The 22,757-nt window shown below is 39.3% G+C and overlaps 1 protein-coding gene across 2 annotated transcripts in view; it reads right to left on the reverse strand.

The window, feature by feature from the left end:
- Positions 1-22,757, reverse strand: part of mtrr (5-methyltetrahydrofolate-homocysteine methyltransferase reductase) — a 144,508-nt gene that overhangs the window by 112,805 nt on the left and 8,946 nt on the right. The window contains exons 1-2 of one of the 2 annotated variants that reach the window (XM_028803415.2): positions 21,459-21,545; positions 5,199-5,355 (exon numbers count right to left, since the gene is read on the reverse strand). In XM_028803415.2, coding sequence (XP_028659248.1) covers positions 5,199-5,342 — 144 coding nt within the window. In that variant the 5' untranslated portion in view covers positions 5,343-5,355; positions 21,459-21,545. Of the gene's footprint in view, positions 1-5,198; positions 5,356-21,458; positions 21,546-22,757 lie in introns of those variants that run through there. The other variant, XM_028803413.2, reaches the window with a different exon arrangement.

The raw sequence follows: 22,757 nt of genomic DNA on the forward strand, positions 1-22,757 counted from the left end.
AAGAGAACAATAATCAACATAAAATACAATAAAAAAAAAAAAAAAAAAAAAAAAATATAAAACATACATAGCAAAATTAAATGTGCCTGTTGCACATTAAACTGCAATATACCCGCTCAAATTAAATCCCTTGCTTCAAGAGTTACGTAATTAAAATATAAAAGTGCATACTACTTGCTACTTCTCAAACACTAAAATGGTACCCACATGGGAAAAGGTTGGTATAAAGATGAGCAGCTGCATGATGAATGATATTCATCTAGAAAAACAGATCAATTGGCTAACTAATAGACAAAGAATCTCTATTATTTTTAACCCAAATCCCTCCAGCTGCAACTGCAATAACCTAAACAGTTAAGAGAAACTATGGCTAAAAAATAATTCTACATGCAAGTAACAGTAGTTTAGAGAGGCAACTTTTGCATGCTTATGTATAGATCACACAAAAAAACATAATGCAGGCTTCTTTTATAAATATCACTGCTACCTGCACATAGACCGTTGTATTGGAAAGCCTTCTGCATGCCTTGTGTGATTTGTTCTAAGAGTATGTGGAAACTTTCTCATTGACCTTTCAAAATACCTCAAAAGAAAGGATTTCAAAATTAAAATGGATGCACAAAAATCTGGATCTGGTAGGTTTTGCATGTAATCACTTGCTAAACACTCCCTTTTGCAACTTTACTGATTGCAAAAAAGTGGTTCAAGCCAGGCAAATAAATGCCTTAGGATTTAAGACATGTCCAGACAACATCAATTGACTGGGGGATACCAGACTGGTTTCCTTAAATAGCAGTACAATATTTGGAAATATACCTCAATTTAACTTATTATCTTGGTAAAACTGAAAATATAAAAATGTTTTGTCTGTATTTGTACATATTAATATAGTGAGTGATAAAATACTATTACAGTAAAATCAGTTTTACTTATACATCCACGTCTTTTGAAACCATTCTTTTTAGCCTGTACTGTAAAAGGTAAAAACATGACTCGTGTCATATAATTCACATTTTAATAATGTTTGAAGATTTAAAAAGAGATAAGCAAACTTAGCTATTCAGAAAGGAAAAAAAAAAAAAAAAAACTTCAATCTAAGCGAAGCATCCCTTACATATATTTCTCTTCTGGTTCGTCCTTCTTCCACTTCAAAACCGGTCCTGCCCACACACAGCCAACACGGCATTTCTCGATTCCTATTCGTCCTCTTCCAAATCCTTCCCCACGCTGCCTGGACAATTGTATGTTTTTGACACAGCGCAAGCTACTGAGGTACGCTTACAAAATAAAGCAAACTCTGCATACAGTGAAAATTTACTTCTCCTGCTAGATTCCATGTTCAGAACCATCAACCCCATCACTAAATCATACAAACACATGCATGAAATTGCTCTGTCCAACCCAACAGTTCTATATGAATGGTTTTCAAGGAAAACCCTAGGCAGGATTTACGATGATACAATGCCCCGACATGTCACACCGATGTTGCAGCGATTTTCGTTGGAGAAGATGGCGAACCAACTGCCGAAAGGGACATTTGCATCTATCCCATAGGCAACTCCTGTAAACGGATTTCTACGCTCAATATGAATTGCGATCCTGTGGTTTACCCACTTTTATTCCCTTACGGAGACATTGGCTGGCACAAAGATTTACAACATGTTCCCGATAAAAGAACCGGCAAGCAAATAAGGCTTACTCAATGCCAATTTTACGCGTACAGATTAGCAATGAAGAATACATTTAGTATTTTGCACTCCAGCGGCAAACTATTCCAACAGTACGTCGTAGATGTGTATGTTAAAACGGAGGGCGTGCGTCTCAACTCTCTCAGATTACATCAACAAGATCTGTGCGTGGAACAATACAAAAGACTATCAGACACACTGCAAGCAAATGCTGAAAATAACAATGTACATGTAGGCAAAATGATCATATTACTGTCCACATTTCCAGGAAGTCCAAGATACACTTTCACATGTAATCCTGCTTGGCTGGAAATTCTACATGCACTGCTGGATACCCAAAGACCAGAGCACATACCTGATATTGTAGTACGAGTCTTTTAGATTAAGTTTAAGGAATTACTTAGAGACATTCTAAAACAACATCTTTTTGGGGTTGTTATTGTTTTCTAGGGTTAGATTTTTCGACTCATTATCTGTTGTCTTCACCAAAACACCTATTCACAACTGCGTCTTTCAAGAAGTATTTATTTCTTCTTGATTTCTGAATTCCTTTCTCATCCTTTTCCGTTTCTATTCTTACACCGCCGTATGCTATGATGGGCGTCAGCTAGTACTATATAATTCAACTAAAATCATACATTCTGTACACATCTTTCATTTAAAATGGTTCAAAACATGACCTGAATTACAAACTTTGTTAACAGGAGCCCAATGCACTCAGTCATAGGTTTTGGGAGTGACCTACACTCAGAACATTTCAAGCTTAAATGTATGTATTTTGCACCTAAAAATCACTCCCTAACCATTAATAGTAATATCTAAAGTAACACCTGATGGGATAACATTACATAAACAAATACCAATTTTACGATGCCAGACTACGCTGCTCACACAAAGACTCACCTTGTTTAATTGGAAGAATCCTAATCCATCTTTGTTAATTCAATTGAAAAGTATTTTTTTTATCATCTTAAAATAAAAAAAAACTGAAATTCTCTCTCTAAGGAAGAGTTCAACAAATTTTTTTCTAATATGACAACAATCCATTAGTGCTACTATAAAGTATTTTCCCCAAGTGTCTGCTTGATCTTTGAAGTTGTTTTAATACAGTGCATCCAGAAAGTATTCACAGCACATCACTTTTTCCACATTTTGTTATGTTACAGCCTTATTCCAAAATGGATTAAATTCATTTTTTTTCCTCAGAATTCTACACACAACACCCCATGATGACAACGTGAAAAAAGTTTACTTGAGGTTTTTGCAAATTTATTAAAAATAAAAAAAATTGAGAAAGCACATGTACATAAGTATTCACAGCCTTTGCCATGAAGCTCAAAAATGAGCTCAGGTGCATCCTGTTCCCCCTGATCATCCTTGAGATGTTTCTGCAGCTTCATTGGAGTCCACCTGTGGTAAATTCAGTTGGTTGGACATGATTTGGAAAGGCACACACCTGTCTATATAAGGTCCCACAGTTGACAGTTCATGTCAGAGCACAAACCAAGCATGAAGTCAAAGGAATTGTCTGTAGACCTCCGAGACAGGATTGCCTCGAGGCACAAATCTGAGGAAGGTTACAGAAAAATTTCTGCTGCTTTGAAGGTCTCAATGAGCACAGTGGCCTCCATCATCCGAAAGTGGAAGAAGTTCAAAACCACCAGGACTCTTCCAAGAGCTGGCTGACCATCTAAACTGAGCGATTGGGGGAGAAGGACCTTAGTCGGGGAGGTGACCAAGAACCCGATGGTCACTCTGTCAGAGCTCCAGAGGTCCTCTGTGGAGAGAGGAGAACCTTCCAGAAGGACAACCATCCCTGCAGCAATCCACCAATCAGGCCTGTATGGTAGAGTGGCCAGACAGAAGCCACTCCTTAGTAAAAGGCACATGGCAGCCCGCCTGGAGTTTGCCAAAAGGCACCTGAAGGACTCTCAGACCATGAGAAAGAAAATTCTCTGGTCTGATGAGACAAAGATTGAACTCTTTGGTGTGAATGCCAGGCGTCACGTTTGGAGGAAACCTGGCACCATCCCTACAGTGAAGCATGGTGGTGGCAGCATCATGCTGTGGGGATGTTTTTCAGTGGCAGGGACTGGGAGACTAGTCAGGATAAAGGGAAAGATGACTGCAGCAATGTACAGAGACATCCTGGATGAAAACCTGCTCCAGAGCGCGCTTGACCTCAGACTGTGGCGACGGTTCATCTTTCAGCAGGACAACGACCCTAAGCACACAGCCAAGTTATCAAAGGAGTGGCTTCAGGACAACTCTGTGAATGTCCTTGAGTGGCCCAGCCAGAGCCCAGACTTGAATCCGATCTCTGGAGAGATCTTAAAATGGCTGTGCACCGACGCTTCCCATCCAACCTGATGGAGCTCGAGAGGTGCTGCAAAGAGGAATGGGAGAAACTGGCCAAGGATAGGTGTGCCAAGCTTGTGGCATCATATTCAAAAAGACTTGAGGCTGTAATCGCTGCCAAAGGTGCATCGACAAAGTATTGAGCAAAGGCTGTGAATACTTATGTACATGTGATTTTTCAGTTTTTTTATTTTTAATAAATTCACAAAAACCTCAAGTAAACTTTTTTCACGTTGTCATTATGGGGTGTTGTATGTAGAATTCTGAGGAAAAAAGTGAATTTAATCCATTTTGGAATAAGGCTGTAACACAACAAAATGTGGAAAAAGTGATGCGCTGTAAATACGGATGCACTGTAATTAAGACATTTGAAAGATTTAACTTTTCTTGTAGCGTCTTTAAGGGTGTTCTAGTAGTCAGCACTGCACAGGTCGGGCCCTGCAGGCATCTTCAGCTTTATACTTAAAACCAACACCACTAGATCAAATAACCTTTCTAATTACAATGTCTTCAAAAACTATTCACCCCATGGATATTTTCTCATTTTACTTTTATACAATACTGAATAATATTGGAATTATTTTATAATTTCTGACATTGATGGACTGAAAAACACTCTTCAATGTTAAAGTGAAAACAGATCTCTGCCAAGTGGATTTAAATGAATTACAAATATAAAACATAAGAAGCCATCCAGATGTACAGTGGGTTATACTAGCTTTCATTGGAAGAAAAGTTCCATATTTAACACAGAACATATCTTGGAATGAGAGCCACTCTAACCCTCTGCATATTTGGAGACTTAAATCCAATTAACAGCGTGTTTTTGACCTACAGAAAGAGATCCACGTTATAAAATGTCACTCATCTGTAAGGATACTGTAGACTTTAATTCTTGACTAACAATTATGAAGCAGCAATGTTAGGCAGCTGTTCTGCCCACCTGTCCCATTTTCAGATTTGCACTTTTTTACCCTCTGTAAAATCTCTGATGCAAAATCTTTAAATCTGTTTAAATATCAGTATTTATGGAGCACTTTTCCCGGTTTTGAAAGTAAATTATGATGAACCTTTAAAAATAGTAAAAATTTAATTTTGGGTTATTCAAGACAAATTTTACCTCACCAATAAGTTTAGAAAATTTTACTTTACCTTTTCTTCCTCACTCAAACAAGATACTTCAGCAGCAAAACCATGATCACTTGCTTTCACAGCAATTTCTTCTGCTATTGCTTTGGCTTGTCCTCTTTGTGATCCATAGAGCAAAAGGAACCGAGTCTGTGCTGCACATGGCATGACAAAACTGCACCTAGTGAAAAAGAGAAGATTTAATGTTAACTATGCATCTTGATGGATTAGGATATGAACATCAACTGAAGTATTTAACTCTGAGCATCCCTCCTTCCAAAGTGACTTAATTCATGTGAAGTCTAAAACTTTTCTTGACTTTGCTCTCTGTAATTAGCATTGATGTAGGTGGCTAAATGGTGCAGTAACCCCCCAAAAACAGATCATTTCCGTTTTATGTATTTTTTTTATTTTTAGGACTTGTTCATTGCACCTGTTGCAGTTTGGTTGGATGAAACATATTTGAACATGCATACACAGCAAACTTTTGGTCATGAACGGAAACGTCCTATTTGGGAGTACTTTGAGCATGGCACGGGCGCTAATGATAGTTAAGGGTGTAATCAATAAGGAGGGGGTCTAGTTTGTGAAACTCAAAGTGAAAGAACCCGACACTATGAAAATTGTTTTAAGGATGTTTTTAAATAAGTAGTCTATTAATAGGTTGTGGACCATAACATGTTATAAAAAACAAAAATCTAAAAAAGAAGAAACAATGACAGATTATTTTGGTCAATAAACAAACTTTGCCAATGCAGAAACAGAAGTCTGGTCGTATCAATCAATCAATCAGAAAAGGAAAGTGGGAGAAAGTGTGCTAACACTGCTATTTATTGAATGCCTAATAGGATATGTAAAATTGCCTGCATTCATAAAGTATTGTTTAAAATGAACAGTGCTGACAAAAGTATACAGCCTGCAACATGAGCAGGTGGCCACTGCTGCAACATAGATGACACACTTTTTAAAACCCTCAACAGATAACTATGTACGCAAGGCTGGAGCAGAAAGAGGCTCATTGAGTCTTTATGGGGATATCTGCTTATTTCTACAATCCCTTGTATGCAAGTGAGAAACGTGTACTGAAAAAATCCTAATAATGGAAACAATTAAGCATTATGCTTTTATCGGAAATATTTTTTTTTATAGAAAATCATTTTGCTCTAATAAAATGACAGTGAAGTACAGTCAGCACCATGGTATGGCTTACATTAACCAGCCCACCTATCTGGATAAAGTTGCACTTCAAAATGTATTCTTTAATAATATATATATATATATATATATATAAACACATATATGTTTTAATACATAGTCCAACATCCCTAGTACAGTCATGTGAAAAGTAAACACAGCCCATTTTTTTTTCTTTTTACAGTAATCCCTCACTTATCGCGGGAGATAGGTTCCAAGGCCGACCGCGATAACTGAATTTCCGCGAAGTAGGGACACCATATTTATTTAATTATTTGACGTGTATTTGGACGTTTTTAAACCCTCCCTGTATTGTTTACAACCCACCCTTTACTCTATTAATAACAGGGACAACTGCTAAGCAATATGAAATCGGTAGATAAGTTTACACTTACTGTATAGCGAAGTACACGTAGCTATATATGACGTAATGATGGTGATGAATTTGCTGCGCAGTAAAAATGATGACGATGAAGGTGATAATCCCCTGAATGCAGTAGCAGTAGCACGTTAATGGTGAATGAGTGAGATGAGACTTCCTGGTTAATGCAGCACTCCGTCGCTGAGCCAATCAGCAGCACACAGGAACTTAACTGCATGCTCTGATTGGGTAGCTTCTCAGCCATCCGCCAATAGCATCTCTTGTATGAAATCAACTGGGCAAACCAACTGAGGAAGCAAATACCAGAAGTAAAAAGACCCATTGTCCGCAGAAACCGCGAAGCAGCGAAAAATCTGCGTTATATATTTAGACTAGCAAAATACCCACGCTTCGCAGCGGAGAAGTAGTGTGTTAAAGAGGTTATGAAAAAAAAAAAAAGGAAACATTTTAAAAATAACGTAACATGATTGTCAATGTAATTGTGTTGTCATTGTTATGAGTGTTGCTGTGTTTTATATATATAAAATACACACACACACACACACACACACACACACACACACATATATATATATATATATATATATATATATATATATATATATATATATATATATATATATATATATATATATATATATACATATATATATATATATATATATATACATATACACACATATACACATCTACATATCAACATATATATATATATATATATATATACACATATATACACACACACACGGTTTATGGGTGATGATTGTTTTACTCTTTTTATCTTTATTTTATTTTATTGTAGAATCAACTCCTATCTGCGCACAGCAGGGCAGCCGTGGGCGGATGCGTATGGTGTATTCACTCCATGTTATCGTGCATTGCGCTGTCAGTGGTATTTTGATAAAAGAATTTGAACAACATATAAGAAGCGTATAAATTATTAAACAGTAAAACATTAACATTTAAGAAGTAAAGTTACATTAAGTACTACTGCAGTGCCTTCGGGTATACCTCATTTTTTGTTTGCCCATTACATGCTTAAATGTATACATTTTTTGGTGCACCTACCTGAGAACACGCGACATATAACCGAGCGTGGGAGAAGCATGGATTTTAAACACGCGTTGAGTTCATCTGCTGGTCTCCCTCGTGGAATAACTGGTAATGTTTGACTAAAATCTACAGCGAGTAAAACGACATTACCTCCTATTTTTTTTTTTTACGATCTCTGAGATCTTGCTTTTTTCGGTTCAAGGCTTCATAAGCTCTTTTATGTTGTATGGTGTACTTATCCCAAACCATCATCTTTGAATGTTGCAAGACTTTCGCCTTGTATGTAGATCGGGGTAATTACATTCATTGCATTCCTAGCCTGAATCACAATCTGATTGTATGGGTGGTTACCTGGCACTGTAGGGTTGCCACCCGTCCTTTAAAATATGGAATCGTGCCGCGTTTGAGAATGAAATTGCGCGTCCCGTTTTGAATCAATACTGGACGGGATTTATCCCGTATTTTTTTTATCTTTTTTTTTTTTTAAAAGCAGCGTCTCATGCAAATCATCCCACACGCATTTTATGAAGATGCCTTCTTTCCTACTTTTGATTGGGTAATACTTGATGTCATCGTTAGTTTGATTGGTGTTTTTAACTGTCCACTGAGGAGGGCGTGTCTTTTAAGTAGAGTCTGCAAAGTGTTGGCACTGAGATGTGGCGTCAGCGCCATAGTTGAAGCCCCTAACGTTGCGGTCAGCAAGTCGGCTAACATCCGCCATGTGCCATCTTTCAGTTGCGAGAAACAGATCATAGAATGGTTGAAACTGTTGCCCGTAACGTTGCGCCACGGCGTGTGGTTCGTTTATACCTCGTGTCTTCTCATTAAACTTTTATCTCGCGAATATGTTATTGCAATCCGCAGCGGGAGCGTTTCTATAAACTTAATTTAAACTTACGTTTTACACCGTGCTTTGTTTCCCTTATGAACATGCTTGTATGCTTAACTCGCTCCGTTCTCAATTGTTTAATTAATTTATTGCTCTTCGCTGTTTGCGGCTCTTCCTCCATTTCCCCCTACTTCGTTCTTTTATCTCGCGAATATGTTATTGCAATCCTTAACGGGAGCGTTTCAATAAACTGATTGAAAATAGTTTTGCATTTACCTTTTTAGTAAAAGGCGAGCTTTTAAGCCTGAGAAATCACCCCGTAAATGCACACGTTTAATTGGACGTGTGTTAATATGTATGGTTACACAGTATTAAAAGACAGTGAACAACGTCAGTTACCTTTGTTCCCGCGTTTGATAAAAGGTGAGCTTTTAAGCCTGAGAAATCACCCCGTAAATGCACACGTTTAATTGCACATGTGTTATGTATGCTTACACAGTATTAAAAGACAGTCAAAAATTAACGTCATTTACCTTCGTTCCCGCGTGTGACTCGTGCTGTAAATGTCTTCCTTGTTTTTAGTTCACGTGATTACGTAGGAGGCGTGATGACGCGATACGTGACTCCGCCTCCTCCATTACAGTGTATGGACAAAAAATATGTTCCAGTTATGACCATTACGCTTTGAATTTCGAAATGAAACCTGCCTAACTTTTGTAAGTAAGCTGTAAGGAATGAGCCTGCCAAATTTCAACCTTCCACCTACACGGGAAGTTGGAGAATTAGTGATGAGTCAGTCAGTGAGTGAGTGAGTCAGTCAGTCAGTGCTTTGCCTTTTATTATTATAGATATGCTTAGATATAAAATCCGCGGAGTCGTGAATCCGCGAAAAGTGAACCGCGAAGTAGCGAGGGATTACTGTATACATTTTTAACATACACAATTTTCATTTAAACAGCATGTTTCGATAAGGGAAATGTACTGTACTTCTTGGAAAAACAATAAAAATTTATTTGTAAAAAATTTACTGAATTTTAAAACAGACATGCCATTTCTACCTGCAACACCACCTTTTGCTTGAATAGCTGGTATTATTACCCCCTCAAGTAGACCCTTCCAATAAGTATATAGCAGTCTCTGACACTGACTGGTACAAAGTTTTTACCCCACCCCATACCCCAAAGCATCTCAATGGTATTTAGTAGCAGACTTTGATTTAGCCATTCCAGAATCCTCCACGTCTTTCTTTTCAGGTATTCCTTGGATTACTGGCATGTTTGGGGTCACTGTCACGTTGAAAGGTGCACTTTTGTTTGATCTCCAGATGATTTCACATTTTTATCAATGTAGCAGATGAGGCTTGTGTCCACCTCTCGAACCCTCAGGTACCACTCTTCAGACCAGGTGAAAATATAACAACTTTTTATTTTGTTATTATATTGTGCACAAAGCACCCTCCTCCACACACTCATTAACACAATTCTCTCTCTATAACTACTCTCCTCCTCGCCCAGACACGTCGCCACCCTACCTCCCAGCTCAGCTCGGTGTTCTGGGCTTCCCAGAGTCCTTTTATAGCCCCTGACCCGGAAGTGGCTCCAAGCCAAACCCACAAGTCCGTTTTCCTTCCGGGTCAGGGCAAACAGTCCTTTTCTTCATCCCGGGAGCATATCGCTTTTTCCAGTCACGTGACTGAGATGCACTCCCGGGTTATAGGGCATGCCAGAGCCCACTAGCCCCCCTACAGCGACTCCTGTCGGCCCCCAAGGTATCCAGCAGGGCTGTGTCAAAACACTACAAAGTCCATGAGGCCCTGCTGGAACTCGGGGCACAAATATGCTGTCCGGAGGGCTCCTCCTAGCGGCCTGGGGGTGACGACCGGAGTCCATAGCCGGTCGTCTGTCACATCAAGCAAACTATGATAAAATCAACAACACATGGTGGATTCCATAAAGGTGAGCTGCCAAGGCCCCGACAGCAAACCATTACATTTTCAGCATTTGACGGTATGGGTGAGCTCCACGCTTCCTCTTCCATTTTCGGAGGCTCTTAAACCCAACATTGCCAATAGTCACGACCAGGATGAACCTGGTGAAAAAGTGCTCTAGTGCTTTTAATAAAAAATTCAAAAATTAAAACAGTGCCCATTAAAGTGAAGTGTTCAAATATCATTAATAAATAATCCATGAAAAGTGGAAATCCATGAGATAAAAACAAGACTTAAAAGAAGACAAACCATCACCACAGTCAGCAGGTCATTGTTCTTTCCAGACTCGAACAAGCCCAATACAACTCTCTTTTGTCTCCCCAGCTCACCCATAGCTCTCTCAGCTGGCGAAGACACGAACAGCCGCAGTCCTTTCCTCCTGACCCCTGTCTTAGAGGCCTCAAATGTGGCATCAGCCGACCGCTTAGGGTTGGTCGTCCTCCCTTCTTCCTTCACACTCCTGCAATTGTCCCTTGGATCCCTGGGGAGGACACCACGTTGATCACACCCGCTCCTCACGAACAGTCAGCGTGCACAATCTGCCACTAGAGCACGAAACCTTTACTCCTACACAGGGCAAATGAATACACCGCCTTTCCCCACACTGGCTGTCTGGACGGACCTATCTCTCCACCCACTGGTGTTCTCATGGCTCTTCTCTCTCTGTCTGTCTCTGTTCATCTTGATTCGCTAACGTTCAGTCTCTGGACAACAAATTAGATGAGCTGCGCGCACAGATAAAGCACCAAAAAGACATTACGAACTGCTACGTTTTGGTGTTTACAGAGACGTGGTTGGAGCCCAGCGTACCCGACTGTGCAGTCACACTAAACGGGTTCACAGTTTATCGGGAAGACAGAACGAAGGACTCAGGCAAGTCGAGGGAAGGGGGGTGTGTGCTTTATGGTTAACTCTTTGTGGGCAACGGATGTGTGTGTCTTAAAAATGCACTGCTCACCGGTCCTCGAGCTGCTGACCGTTAAAGTTAGACCCTTTAACCTCCCGAGGGAGTTCAGTTCAGTTCTCTTTTCAGTTGTTTACATCCCCCCACAAGCTGATAAATCTTCAGCTATGGATGAACTGTATGATGTTATAAGTGGACTAGAGAAAGCTAGCCCAGAAGCAGCATTTATTGTGTTGGGAGACTTTAACAGAGCAAACATGAAGAAAGTTCTCCCTAAATACTATCAGCACATCTCTCCCCCCACAAGAGGTGATCAAACACTGGATCATTGTTACACCTTATTCAAGGACTCCTACAAACCCCTCCCCCGACCAGCTTTTGGAAAAGCAGACCATTGCTCTATATTGCTGCTGCCCGCATATAAACAAAGACAAACAGGAAAAACCAGTTTACAGGGATATCTACAAATGGGACAGTGAGGCTGAGGGGGTCTTACAGGACTGCTTTGAAACAACTGATTGGCAGATGTTTGAGGATGCAGCTGATGGCAACATCAATGAATTCACAGACTGTCGCAGGATACATCAGCAAGTGCATTGACAATGTTGTCACTAAAACCACTGTTTGCATATATCCTAACCAGAAACCCTCGGTAAATGGGGAGAGTCAGGCTAAGCTCAAGGCGCGGACCTCTGCCTTTGGCTCAGGGGACTCTGATGCATACAAAGCAGCCAGATATGACTTCTGGAAGTCCATCAAGAAGGCCAAACGGGACTACAGGGACAAAGTGGAGTCAAGCTACCACAGCTCTGACACCAAGCGCCTGTGGAATGGACTGTGCTGCATCACTGACTATAAAAAGAAAAACACAGTCAGTGTTCAGCCCACTGCATCTCTTGCAGACGAGCTCAACACTTTCTATGCTCGTTTTGATGCAGCCAACAAAGAACAGGTGCTATATCCTCAAGGGGGCAGTGAGTCTGTCACTCTGATCCTTGAAACGTCTGACGTGAGAAGGTCCTTCAAAAGGGTCAATCCTCGCAAAGCTCCAGGACCAGATGGCATCCCAGGCTGTGCGCTGACCAGCTAGCAGGTGTGTTCACCAACATCTTCACTCTCTCCCTGAGGCAGTCGGTGGTCCCCACTTCCTTCAAGGCATCCACCATCATTTCTGTGGTCTCGGTGGTCTCCTGTCTGAATGACTATCGCCCGTTGCACTGACATCAGTCATTATGAAGTGCTTCGAGCAACTGGTCAAAGGTTACATCTGCTCCTCCCTCCCCAACATGCTGGATGCTCTCCAATTTGCTTACAGAGCAAACAGATCTACAGAGGATGCCATTGCGCTAACAATAAACATTGCCCTCACCCACCTGGAAAGAGGAAATACATATGTAAGAATGCTGTTCATAGATTACAGCTCGGCATTCAACACCATCATCCCCTCAAAACACGTCTTGAAGCTTGACGACCTTGGGTTGGGGACGACCATCTGCAGATGGATTTTCTCTTTTCTCACAAACAGGCCTCAGGTGGTGAGAGTTGGCAAACACACATCATCATCACTCATTTTAAACACAGGAGGGCCACAGGGCTGTGTGCTTAGCCCCCTCTTGTATTCCTGGTTCACCCACAAATCTGTTGCAAAACACGGCACAAACACCATCATCAAGTTTGCGGACGACACAACCATCATAGGCCTTATCACTGACAACGATGAGACAGCCTACAGAGAGGAGGTGCTGGCACTGAGTAATTGGTGCCTGGATAACAACTTGTCTCTTAACGTCAGCAAAACCAAGGAGATGATCGTGGACTATCGGAAACAGCAAGGCGGAAAACACCAGGCCATCTACATCAGTGGCATTGAAGTTGAAAGGGTTAACAGCTTCAAGTTCCTCAGAGTAAACATCACTGAGGATCTCTCGTGGACCCTTCACATAGACACTGTGGTCAGGAAAGCTCGCCAGCAGCTCTACTTCCTGAGGAGGCTGACGAAGTTTGGCATGAATGCCAACATCACCTCAAACATTTACAGGAGTGTGGTCGAGAGTCTGCTGACGGGCTGCATTACCGTCTGGTATGGGAGCTGCTCTGCCAGCAGCTGGAAATCACTACAGAGAGTGGTGAAGGCAACAGAGCACATCACGGGCAAGAGTCTCCCTTCCATGGAAGACATTTACCTCCATCGGTAAGACAAGCAGCATCATAAAGGACCACAGCCATCCAGCACGCCAGCTATTCTCCTTGTTACCGTGTGGCAGATGATACAGGAGTCTGGCTGCTCGGACTACAAGACTTAAGAACAGTTTTTACCACCAGGCCATTCAACTCCTCAACAGCAACGCCTGAACACCCACATAGCACTACATTGTACTACTCACACACAAACTGTACCTGCACACACTCTGAATACTGACTGGAACATGCATCTGCACTTTATGGAATATGCATCTGTACTTTATAAAACATTATCTGTGCAATAACTGTCATTCGTGCTCATTCATCTTATACTGCTGTATAACTTCTTTTAAAACGTACACATTTTATATTGCTATTTCTAACTTGTAATTTTTTTAAAATTATATTTAGCTTTATTGGAACTAGGCCGAGTGACTTGTTGTTCTCGTCATACACATTTCATTGTAATGTTGACCCTGTGTTAACCTATATATGACAAATAAAATAAACCTAAACCTAACCTAATAATAACACAGGCATTTTTTCTTAAATAAAATAAGTTTCATATTAGGTTACTTGTTACTATAAAAAATACTCAAACTACATAACGCACATTACTATTAATGCAGTACCTCAATACTGCTCCTGAGATTGTACTGCTAGGTACAGCATTGCAAGTTCAGCTCATCAACATAAATTTAACAAATTCTAAAAAAAAAAAATATTGAGACATTATTTCAAACAGTTAAAGGAATAATGTGCCTGAGTAACTTTATCTTGTGGACACTTCTACCCATGACTGCTGAGTGCAACAGTCATGCACAGACTACAAAATCCTTAAGTGTAACCCAGATAAGGGTTTACATGGCCATATACAGTAACCAAGTCTGTTTGAAATAACCAGGTTACTCACAGAGAAATCTACATGTGTTAACCTGGTTTCGAAGAGAACAATAACCTGGTCTCTCTAACTAGAATAATGGTTTACATGGCATTTTAAACACCAGGGGCATCATGTATAAACGGTGTGTATGCACAAAAATGTTACATACCCCTGTTTCCATGCTAAGATCATGATGTATAAAAACTAAACTTGGTGAAAAGTCACACACATTCTCACACCAGCACAATCCTTTGCTTACGTATATTTTCAGCTCGATTTTGCAAACTGGTGGAACCCAGCGCCAAAACAGTGCTACTGTTTCTGTGTGGTTTACCTTTACTTTTTAGATTTACATCCCTGACACGGCATTATTAAATACACTGAAATTAACCGCATATTGTTTATTAGTTTAAGGTACCTCATTGTAATCAACATGTAGCCGTATAATGGTGCACAGAATAGCCAAATTATTCCAAATACCATAGCTGCTTTAGCGTAGTTACTCTCAGTGGCACACACAGAGTATTTTAATCCACTGCATCAGAGTGCAGAATCACAGCTGTACAGCAGCTAATCGCTCTATGGTAGGAAAGCTCTATGGCAGGCTGTGTCAAGAGCACAGAAGATTATCAGGATACAACTTCTAGCACACGTTACTGCAGTGATGGGCACAGTCTACTTGAACTTCTCTCATTCAGCAAATGCTTCAGAGCCTTTCCTGTAGGGATCTCGCAATTCAGAAACAGTTTCATCCCAAGAGCTATAAACGCACTCAATCAGTCCATCAAGTGCTCCCGGTAGAACTTTTTGTACTTACAAGTACAATCACCACACTGTAAACCTGCACTACAGTTATAATATTGCACAACCTGAGACACTTATGTTTTCATAGTGTATATTTTTTGTAGTTTATCGTATTATTATTATTATTGTGACGGTGGGCTACAACTCGCCTTTTCACGGCGACTTTGATATCTGAGCAATTCTTATTTATTTTAGGGCACCGTGCGACTTTTTGAACTTTCGAGTTTCTCCACCACTCTGTCACTCGCTCAACTTCCTTTTGTTGTTTATACCATTGCTTAAACCAACAAATAATGCTTTTTCCTTGCCTCCACTTGGTATTTGCTGAAATTCTTCTATTTTTTTACAATTGTCTTTTCATACAATGCTGAACTGAAGGGGCTATTTATATTGATTTGCATATTCAAAGAGGCATAATTCTGGGTTGGAGTTGGGTGGGGAGGGGAAGGTATGTGCACGGGCTTTATACTTCACGCTGACCGCGATTTATGTAGCGGAAGAACGTGGAAGTTGCTGTATGCACAGATTTATGCATCTTGATTTTTTTGTGTGTACGCACATTTCAGTTTTTGTCCATACTCCATTTTCTAGTGTCAAGTCTTTATACATGAATCCCCAGGTTTCTGTGAATAACCACATTATTAAAGCACATACAAATACACTCATTGTTAATCTTCAAAGTTGCTGTAAACTAAGGTTAACTTAATTATTGTAATGTACTGGGAATTGTTATTTACACATTAGATTAGAATACATTTTAAATGTTTAGTTTTTTTTCTTAAAATGTGCATTCAAATTATTAGGTTCATCTGTATTTCTCAAGTATTTGACTGCAAACAATTTTGTTTAAAGCAGGTATGAAGTTATAAGCACAGAGTACATTTGTGTGTGCACATTTGAAATTCAAAGAGAGCAAGAAAAAAATTATTTATATGGCTGTAAATACAGCACAGAATAGCCGAAATACACAATGGTATGAGCACAGCATGAAAATTACCTCTCTGTATGAGTTTTTACACACACACGCACACACACGCACACACCAGTCTTAAGAGTGTATCAAAAATAAAGCACCTGCCAAAGGTGCTTCATCAATAACAGTGGACCACTGATGAAGGGGGCCAACACAACATCTGTAGAGTAAAACACATGCTATAATCAGTCAACTAACCAATGAGAGAGGCACATTAAAATGTATGTCTTAAAAAATTCATGTCTCAGCTAGTATATACCACATGTTAAAGAAAGAGATCCAACTCTATTAGAGAAACTGTTTTCCTAAGTTCAGTGCAACTGCAAACACTTGAAAATATAGAAAAAGAAAAAAAAATTCACTTGGAATGATGAATTTCTGTTCCCATTCATTTACAATGATTGGGGATAAGGACATGGTACAAAAATCCACAAGCCTGTGAAGCTATCTTGAAAAATGTCAACAGTGAAGCAGGGTAAATGGTAGCAAACGGATGGTACAGTATGTGATGGGTTTTCATAGCGCAATGAAAACAATTGATATAAGCAAGTAATGTCTGAATGTTATAGGTGTATCCCTTTGGAACAGCAGTTTATATATCCATAAAGTTTTTGAGAAGGACAATGTGCTGAGACAAAAAGCTACTGTAATACAAAGTGGCTTTGTTCCATTTTGTTAGGCACCTGGTGCCTTTTCTGCTAAAAGAGCAAACCTATATATGTGGGAAAGCTAGATTTTCCTTCATCACCTGCATTCCAAATAAACACTTGTTTGAGTGACTGTACTGCAATGCAGCTCTACCATTAGCAAATATTTGGTTAGCTTCTCAGAATTTTACCCGAGAACCTGACACATCAATCAAAAATGAACTGACATTCTTGATGATGAATCTGCCAGATCAAGAGGTACCTCTGCAAGAATTCACCTTGAGCTTATAAGCACAGGTTGAACTCGTTTACTCTGCTGGACACAATCAAGCACTTATGAGCAGGTACTGACTTGTACCTGGAAGCAGAATCTGATCCAATACCCAGAAACTCCATCTCCCATCAAAACAACATACAAATATCTTTTTGTGCCAAGCAAACTTGCCAATACTGTGTGGGAGGCAAAAGATCACTATGTCTTGGTGCTTTAAGTAGGGAGGCACGGAATCTTCGGCCACCAAACACCAAAAAATGACACAGTATTCAGCTCTCAACTCTTCTCTTGCCCCGTTTAAAGTTCATGCTTTAAAACAGCAAATCCTGTTCTACAGGGAATAAGTAACATGTTATGCTGCACGTATTGTTGGTTGAGAATGCTATTTTAAGGAGGACTGTACTTGCTTGTTGACAACAAGGAACACCAGTATTTCCTGACATACTGTGAGAAACCAGATTACTTTTAGAAAAGCAAGGATAAAAGGGAAGGGAGAAAAGATTATACTGGGATGTACTGAACTAGGACACAAAGCAATTTAATAAGTTGTTTATTGTGTTCAGTGGCTGTGGGGGTAGAGTGTATTCCAGAGACTAAACTTAATCGTGGACAGGAAACAATTTATTTATTTTTTTTTATTATTTCTCATGTTTAACTGTTACTGTTTAACAACCTCATGAACACAAACATCTAGCTAAACTGGAAATAAGACAGCTTTGATTCACAATGTTAATGAGTTAGCTCTTCTCACTCCGGGCTGTGCATTTAAGCGACTAAGGGCAAACTGACAGGGACATCACACAAAATTACAAAAGAGAAACACAAAATTAAAAAACTTATACAAAAATCAAGAAACAGAGTTTCCAAATGAACTATGAACGGCTTCTTCTCTGTTATGCATTTGCCTGCCTTGCACCTTTCAAGTTAGTATAGTGTATCCCGTTTTAATGATGCTCATTCAATCAGTAAATAGTGTTATTCTGTTTCTTAAAATAAGTGTGATTTGGTTAATTTGATAGAAGTCTAATAGCTTGGAACAACTATCTTCACAAAATGGTAAGGAAAATAAAGCGGAAAAATACCCCAACAATTCTTAGAATTACCAGCAGAAAAGTTGATCATTTTTTAATGAACACATTCCACTTCTCCAAACTAACAAAGTTAACAAGTGGTTTCAGGAACATGATACTGAACTCCGACTAATGCAGAGGCATCATCATTCGTTGGGTCTCAATCCAAAGTAGAGCTCCACTAACTGGCACCAGCTACAGGACAAACTGCATTCATCATCGGCTAGCATTTCAGTGCCACACTTTCAGCCACTCCAAAGTTCATGCCTTGAAGGACTTGGGCAATATTCACAGAAACGGGGATCAAGTCACTATTAGGAAAGTGTACCTTGCTTAACAAAAATTTGGTCTAATTATGAGGAATATTAATTCTTAAACAACAGGTAAATGGTTGTACTTCAAACCTAAACTCAATGAAACTGAATAAGAAACTACTGTAATGTAAGATTTTTGCAATGCCAGAATGCCACATTTTTGTATGTATTTAGCTGACATTTACAACTTCTGTGCCACTTTGAATAAGTTAAAGAACAATGGGTTAACTATTTCAGTGCCAGCAGGCATTAAACAATGAGGCAGTCAGTGGTAGAGCCTCAACTAGCAAACATCTAGTTTACAACAACTGAACAAGCCAGTGTAAGTTGACCATGGTTTTTCAAGGTCGATGTTCTTACAGTATATACAAAAAAAAAAAATTAAATCCATTCCAATTTTTAAGATTATTTTACAACAGTATGAAGTAATTTAAAAATAAAATAACTAAAAATGTGCTGCAGTTGTTGCGTGAAAGTAGTTCTGTATCACCGCAGTTATAGACTAGTATTGCAGTTCTCAGGAGGAAGGCTGGGAAGCAGGTCTTAAAAGAAAAAAAAGGACCTTAAGTTATACAGTGGTTTAATCAGAGTTTCTATACTAGGTCACATTTTCAGTTCTACTCTACCATTTCCTACTACAGTATTGTTGCAGCAAATCTTCACTCCCATCTTGCTCACCCTATCTCGTTCTTCTACACCATGCCCACCACCCATGCTAATATGTGCTAGTGGAGTACGAGGTCATAGCTTCATCTTATTCCTCTCCTCTTTGAGCCTATCCACACCAAGATGAAGAGTGGTCAGGAACAAGGCACCAACACCTAAGTATTTTTGCAAAAGGTGAGTGCCGACTTAAACACCCCAACACTAGCAGCCTGTAACGCATTTTTCTCTCTCTCTCTGTCACTGGTCCAACACACCAATGTTACAATATTTTTAATTCTGCTAAACTTGCTTCCTGAATCATCACTATCAGAACAAAATTTTACAAACTGTCAAGACTAGTGAAGAACAAAAAATTAAGAAGAAACACTTTTAACAATTATTAATAATAAAATGGACTTAATCTAATATTTGTTTTTAGTGTTATGGGCATAGTATTAATCAATCAACAGCGGGAACGCTGTTGACTCACTAATATTCTGTAACCTTCATCTTTCCTTAAAAAATAAATATAGGAATAGATTGAGCCTAGAAGCAGAACTGGACAGCCAAGAAGGACACTCAGCCTTTACATTGATTTGGAACCACCTGTGTGTTATTTTCCTCTTTCTTTGACACAAGTTGTATATTTGATATGGATTCAAAAGAAACTCTATACGTTAGTAAGTACCGAGTATTGAAAGATTATTTTTGTTCCATAACCAATCATACTACTCTTTTTACATTACAAAAAATAATTTCACTAAAAAAAAGCACTTGGTATATACGTGAAAAAACAATCATTTTTAAAATTTCCAAAATGCAACTGGGGGGGTGGGGGAGGAGTTTAAAGAAATAGCACCTTAAATTGTGAGTAATATTTCAATAGTTAATAATTTAAGATAAAAAAATATGGTGGTACTTCAAAACTTTTCAATTCCTGGAGGTAGTAGCATGTCAACAAAAAAAGGGTTCAGTTACCATGTGATATTTGATCACATATCCATACTATAGTCTTTCATAGTTAAGCATTTGTTTTAGAGAATAATTTGCTATTGTCCAAAATCATGGTTTGCGCCTGCTCTTGGTAGAAACAAAGAGCCAATATAATTTGGCAGCACTGGGTTTATGTTAGATTGGGGGGGCTGACCAGGTGACAAAGTACTTTGGGGGCCTTGTCTTACAAACAGTTTGGGAACCTCTGGACTAGACCACGTAAAAGTATACTGAAACGTCATCATTGATACCAAAAAAAAAAAAAAAAACTTTGTTAGCTTACCAAAACATTAGTCATATTTAAGACAGATCTTGCAAATTAATTACATATAATAAAACTCAATGAATGATACCAAACACTCAGCCAAAAAAAAAAAAATTGGTTAGCTCCCTCCTTTGACTAATGTTAACTTTCCTTTCCTCCTCCTTTTAGCTCAGTTACTAAGATAGTACAACAGGCTGCATGTGTCAGTCGTACTGGATTTAACTGTAACTGTATACTTTTTGTATATGTAAAGTATTGAAAGGCTGTTTTATTCCATCTGAAACCACACTTTTGTTTTAACATTAAAAATATATTCTTTAAAAATTATTTGTCATGTAAACGGAAAATCATAAAACACTGAATCACACAAAAAACTGAACGATACCAAATACATTTCCTGATTTTGGAATTTGCTAAGCGTCTCCTTTGGGTAACGTTAACATTCCTTCCTCCATTGTGTTCATTCGCTCAAAGAGTACACCAAGCTGCCTGTGTCAGTCATACGGTCTGAATTCTGGGCCACCCTGACCGAACACGGAGAAAGGATATGTAGTGAACACAGCAGCCACTCACAGCTAACTTCACAGCATGTTAAACAGGTCTGTGAGGAATCCTAAATGAACAAATGAATCTTCAGACAATGGTACTGATCGATTTCACTACTATTCTTTTGCTGACTTAAAAAAAAAATCATTTAAGAGTAAAAAAAAAAAATCACCTCATGATTTGCTTTCCATTCACTAGGACGTCACTTCTTAAACAACAAACCAAACTGCAATAAGTTTGTAAAGAAACGGAGTGATGGGGAAGCAGCCCTCCCCTTGCAACACACAATCTCGATCTTTCATGTCACGGACTTTTAAAACGTCACACAGAAAGTTCTTACCGAATCACCGACGCGGCCGAATTTATTGGACTTTTCCCACGCTAAGAACACAAGCACAACGGTCCCTTTAAAAATACGAGGTATTTGCCGTTTCTGATTGGCCGCATAAAAACGTAAGTCCAACCCCGGCACTGTGATACCAATGACGCACGCGCCACAGTGGTAGCAAATGAGCTCGAAGTAACAGCGGACGTGCTCTTTATCTGGTGCAGGGCAGGGATTGAATGGCGCTGGAGCCAGCACAGATAAAACGTGTATCTGCGACAGATACTACAACAGTACCTTCATAGACAGTTTCCAGGCACGTAGCCTATCAAACTATTCCATAACTATGAAAAGTTGTACACAATTTTAAAACCGCTGTCCTCCAAATAGTTGGCGCATATTTATTATTTTTCTAGTGATGCAGCAAGATTTTAGTTCAAGAATTCAACTTTGCCAATGTTAAATCTTTTAACGGCACTGCAAATAAATCAAAATGTGGAAGGTTCTTCTATTACACCTCATAAAGCGTTGCTAATAATATGGCTTTCGTTCGTTAAGTATTATAAGCAATTCCTAATCTGCCTCTGTTGAGCACTGGCTATAGTACCTATGCCAGCAGTACAGGGCACAAGGCGAGAACTAACCCTGAATAGAACACACTGCCGCACACACCTACACTTACTTAATCTGGAGAACACAATTAAAACAACAGGCAAGTCTAAAGAATGTGACAGAGAGTACCTGGAGGAAAACACACAGGCAGTGCTCCTGCTAGGATACAAACCCCAAGAACCTGGAGCTTTAAGGCAGCAACACTAACCACTGCACTCTCTGTCATTAAAATGTGAATTTTGTATTTCACCCTACTGATGTATTAGATATCTACTATGATGCAGTATGATGCACCTGCAGAAGTTTATGAAAATATTTCTTTGAGAGCGTCCATCTTATATCAAAGAATGTAGTTTTGCTGGTGAGCCATTTTTGATAAAAGATGAATTGTGCTATGTCCGTGTTGTGCCCACTTCAGTTTGCCAGTGATAGCTCTTCCAAAACATCTAAAATCACTTACTCTTTCAACAGCATCACCTCTGATATAGATAAAAGCGTGGACTGCATTCTTAAGTCCATGACCAGCTCCTTAGTTTTGTTGACATTATGAATCAGATTGTTGTCCTGACACCACCGAGTCATTAGGTAAATCACTTCTCTGTAGGCCTTCCCATCATTGGCCACAGGCAATGGGTCCAAATCCCATGAATCACACTATGTGACAATGTGCACGCCAATTCATGCACATATGCTCCAAATCAA

Source organism: Erpetoichthys calabaricus, chromosome 6 (assembly GCF_900747795.2).
Source record: "Erpetoichthys calabaricus chromosome 6, fErpCal1.3, whole genome shotgun sequence".
Taxonomy (NCBI): domain Eukaryota; kingdom Metazoa; phylum Chordata; class Cladistia; order Polypteriformes; family Polypteridae; genus Erpetoichthys; species Erpetoichthys calabaricus.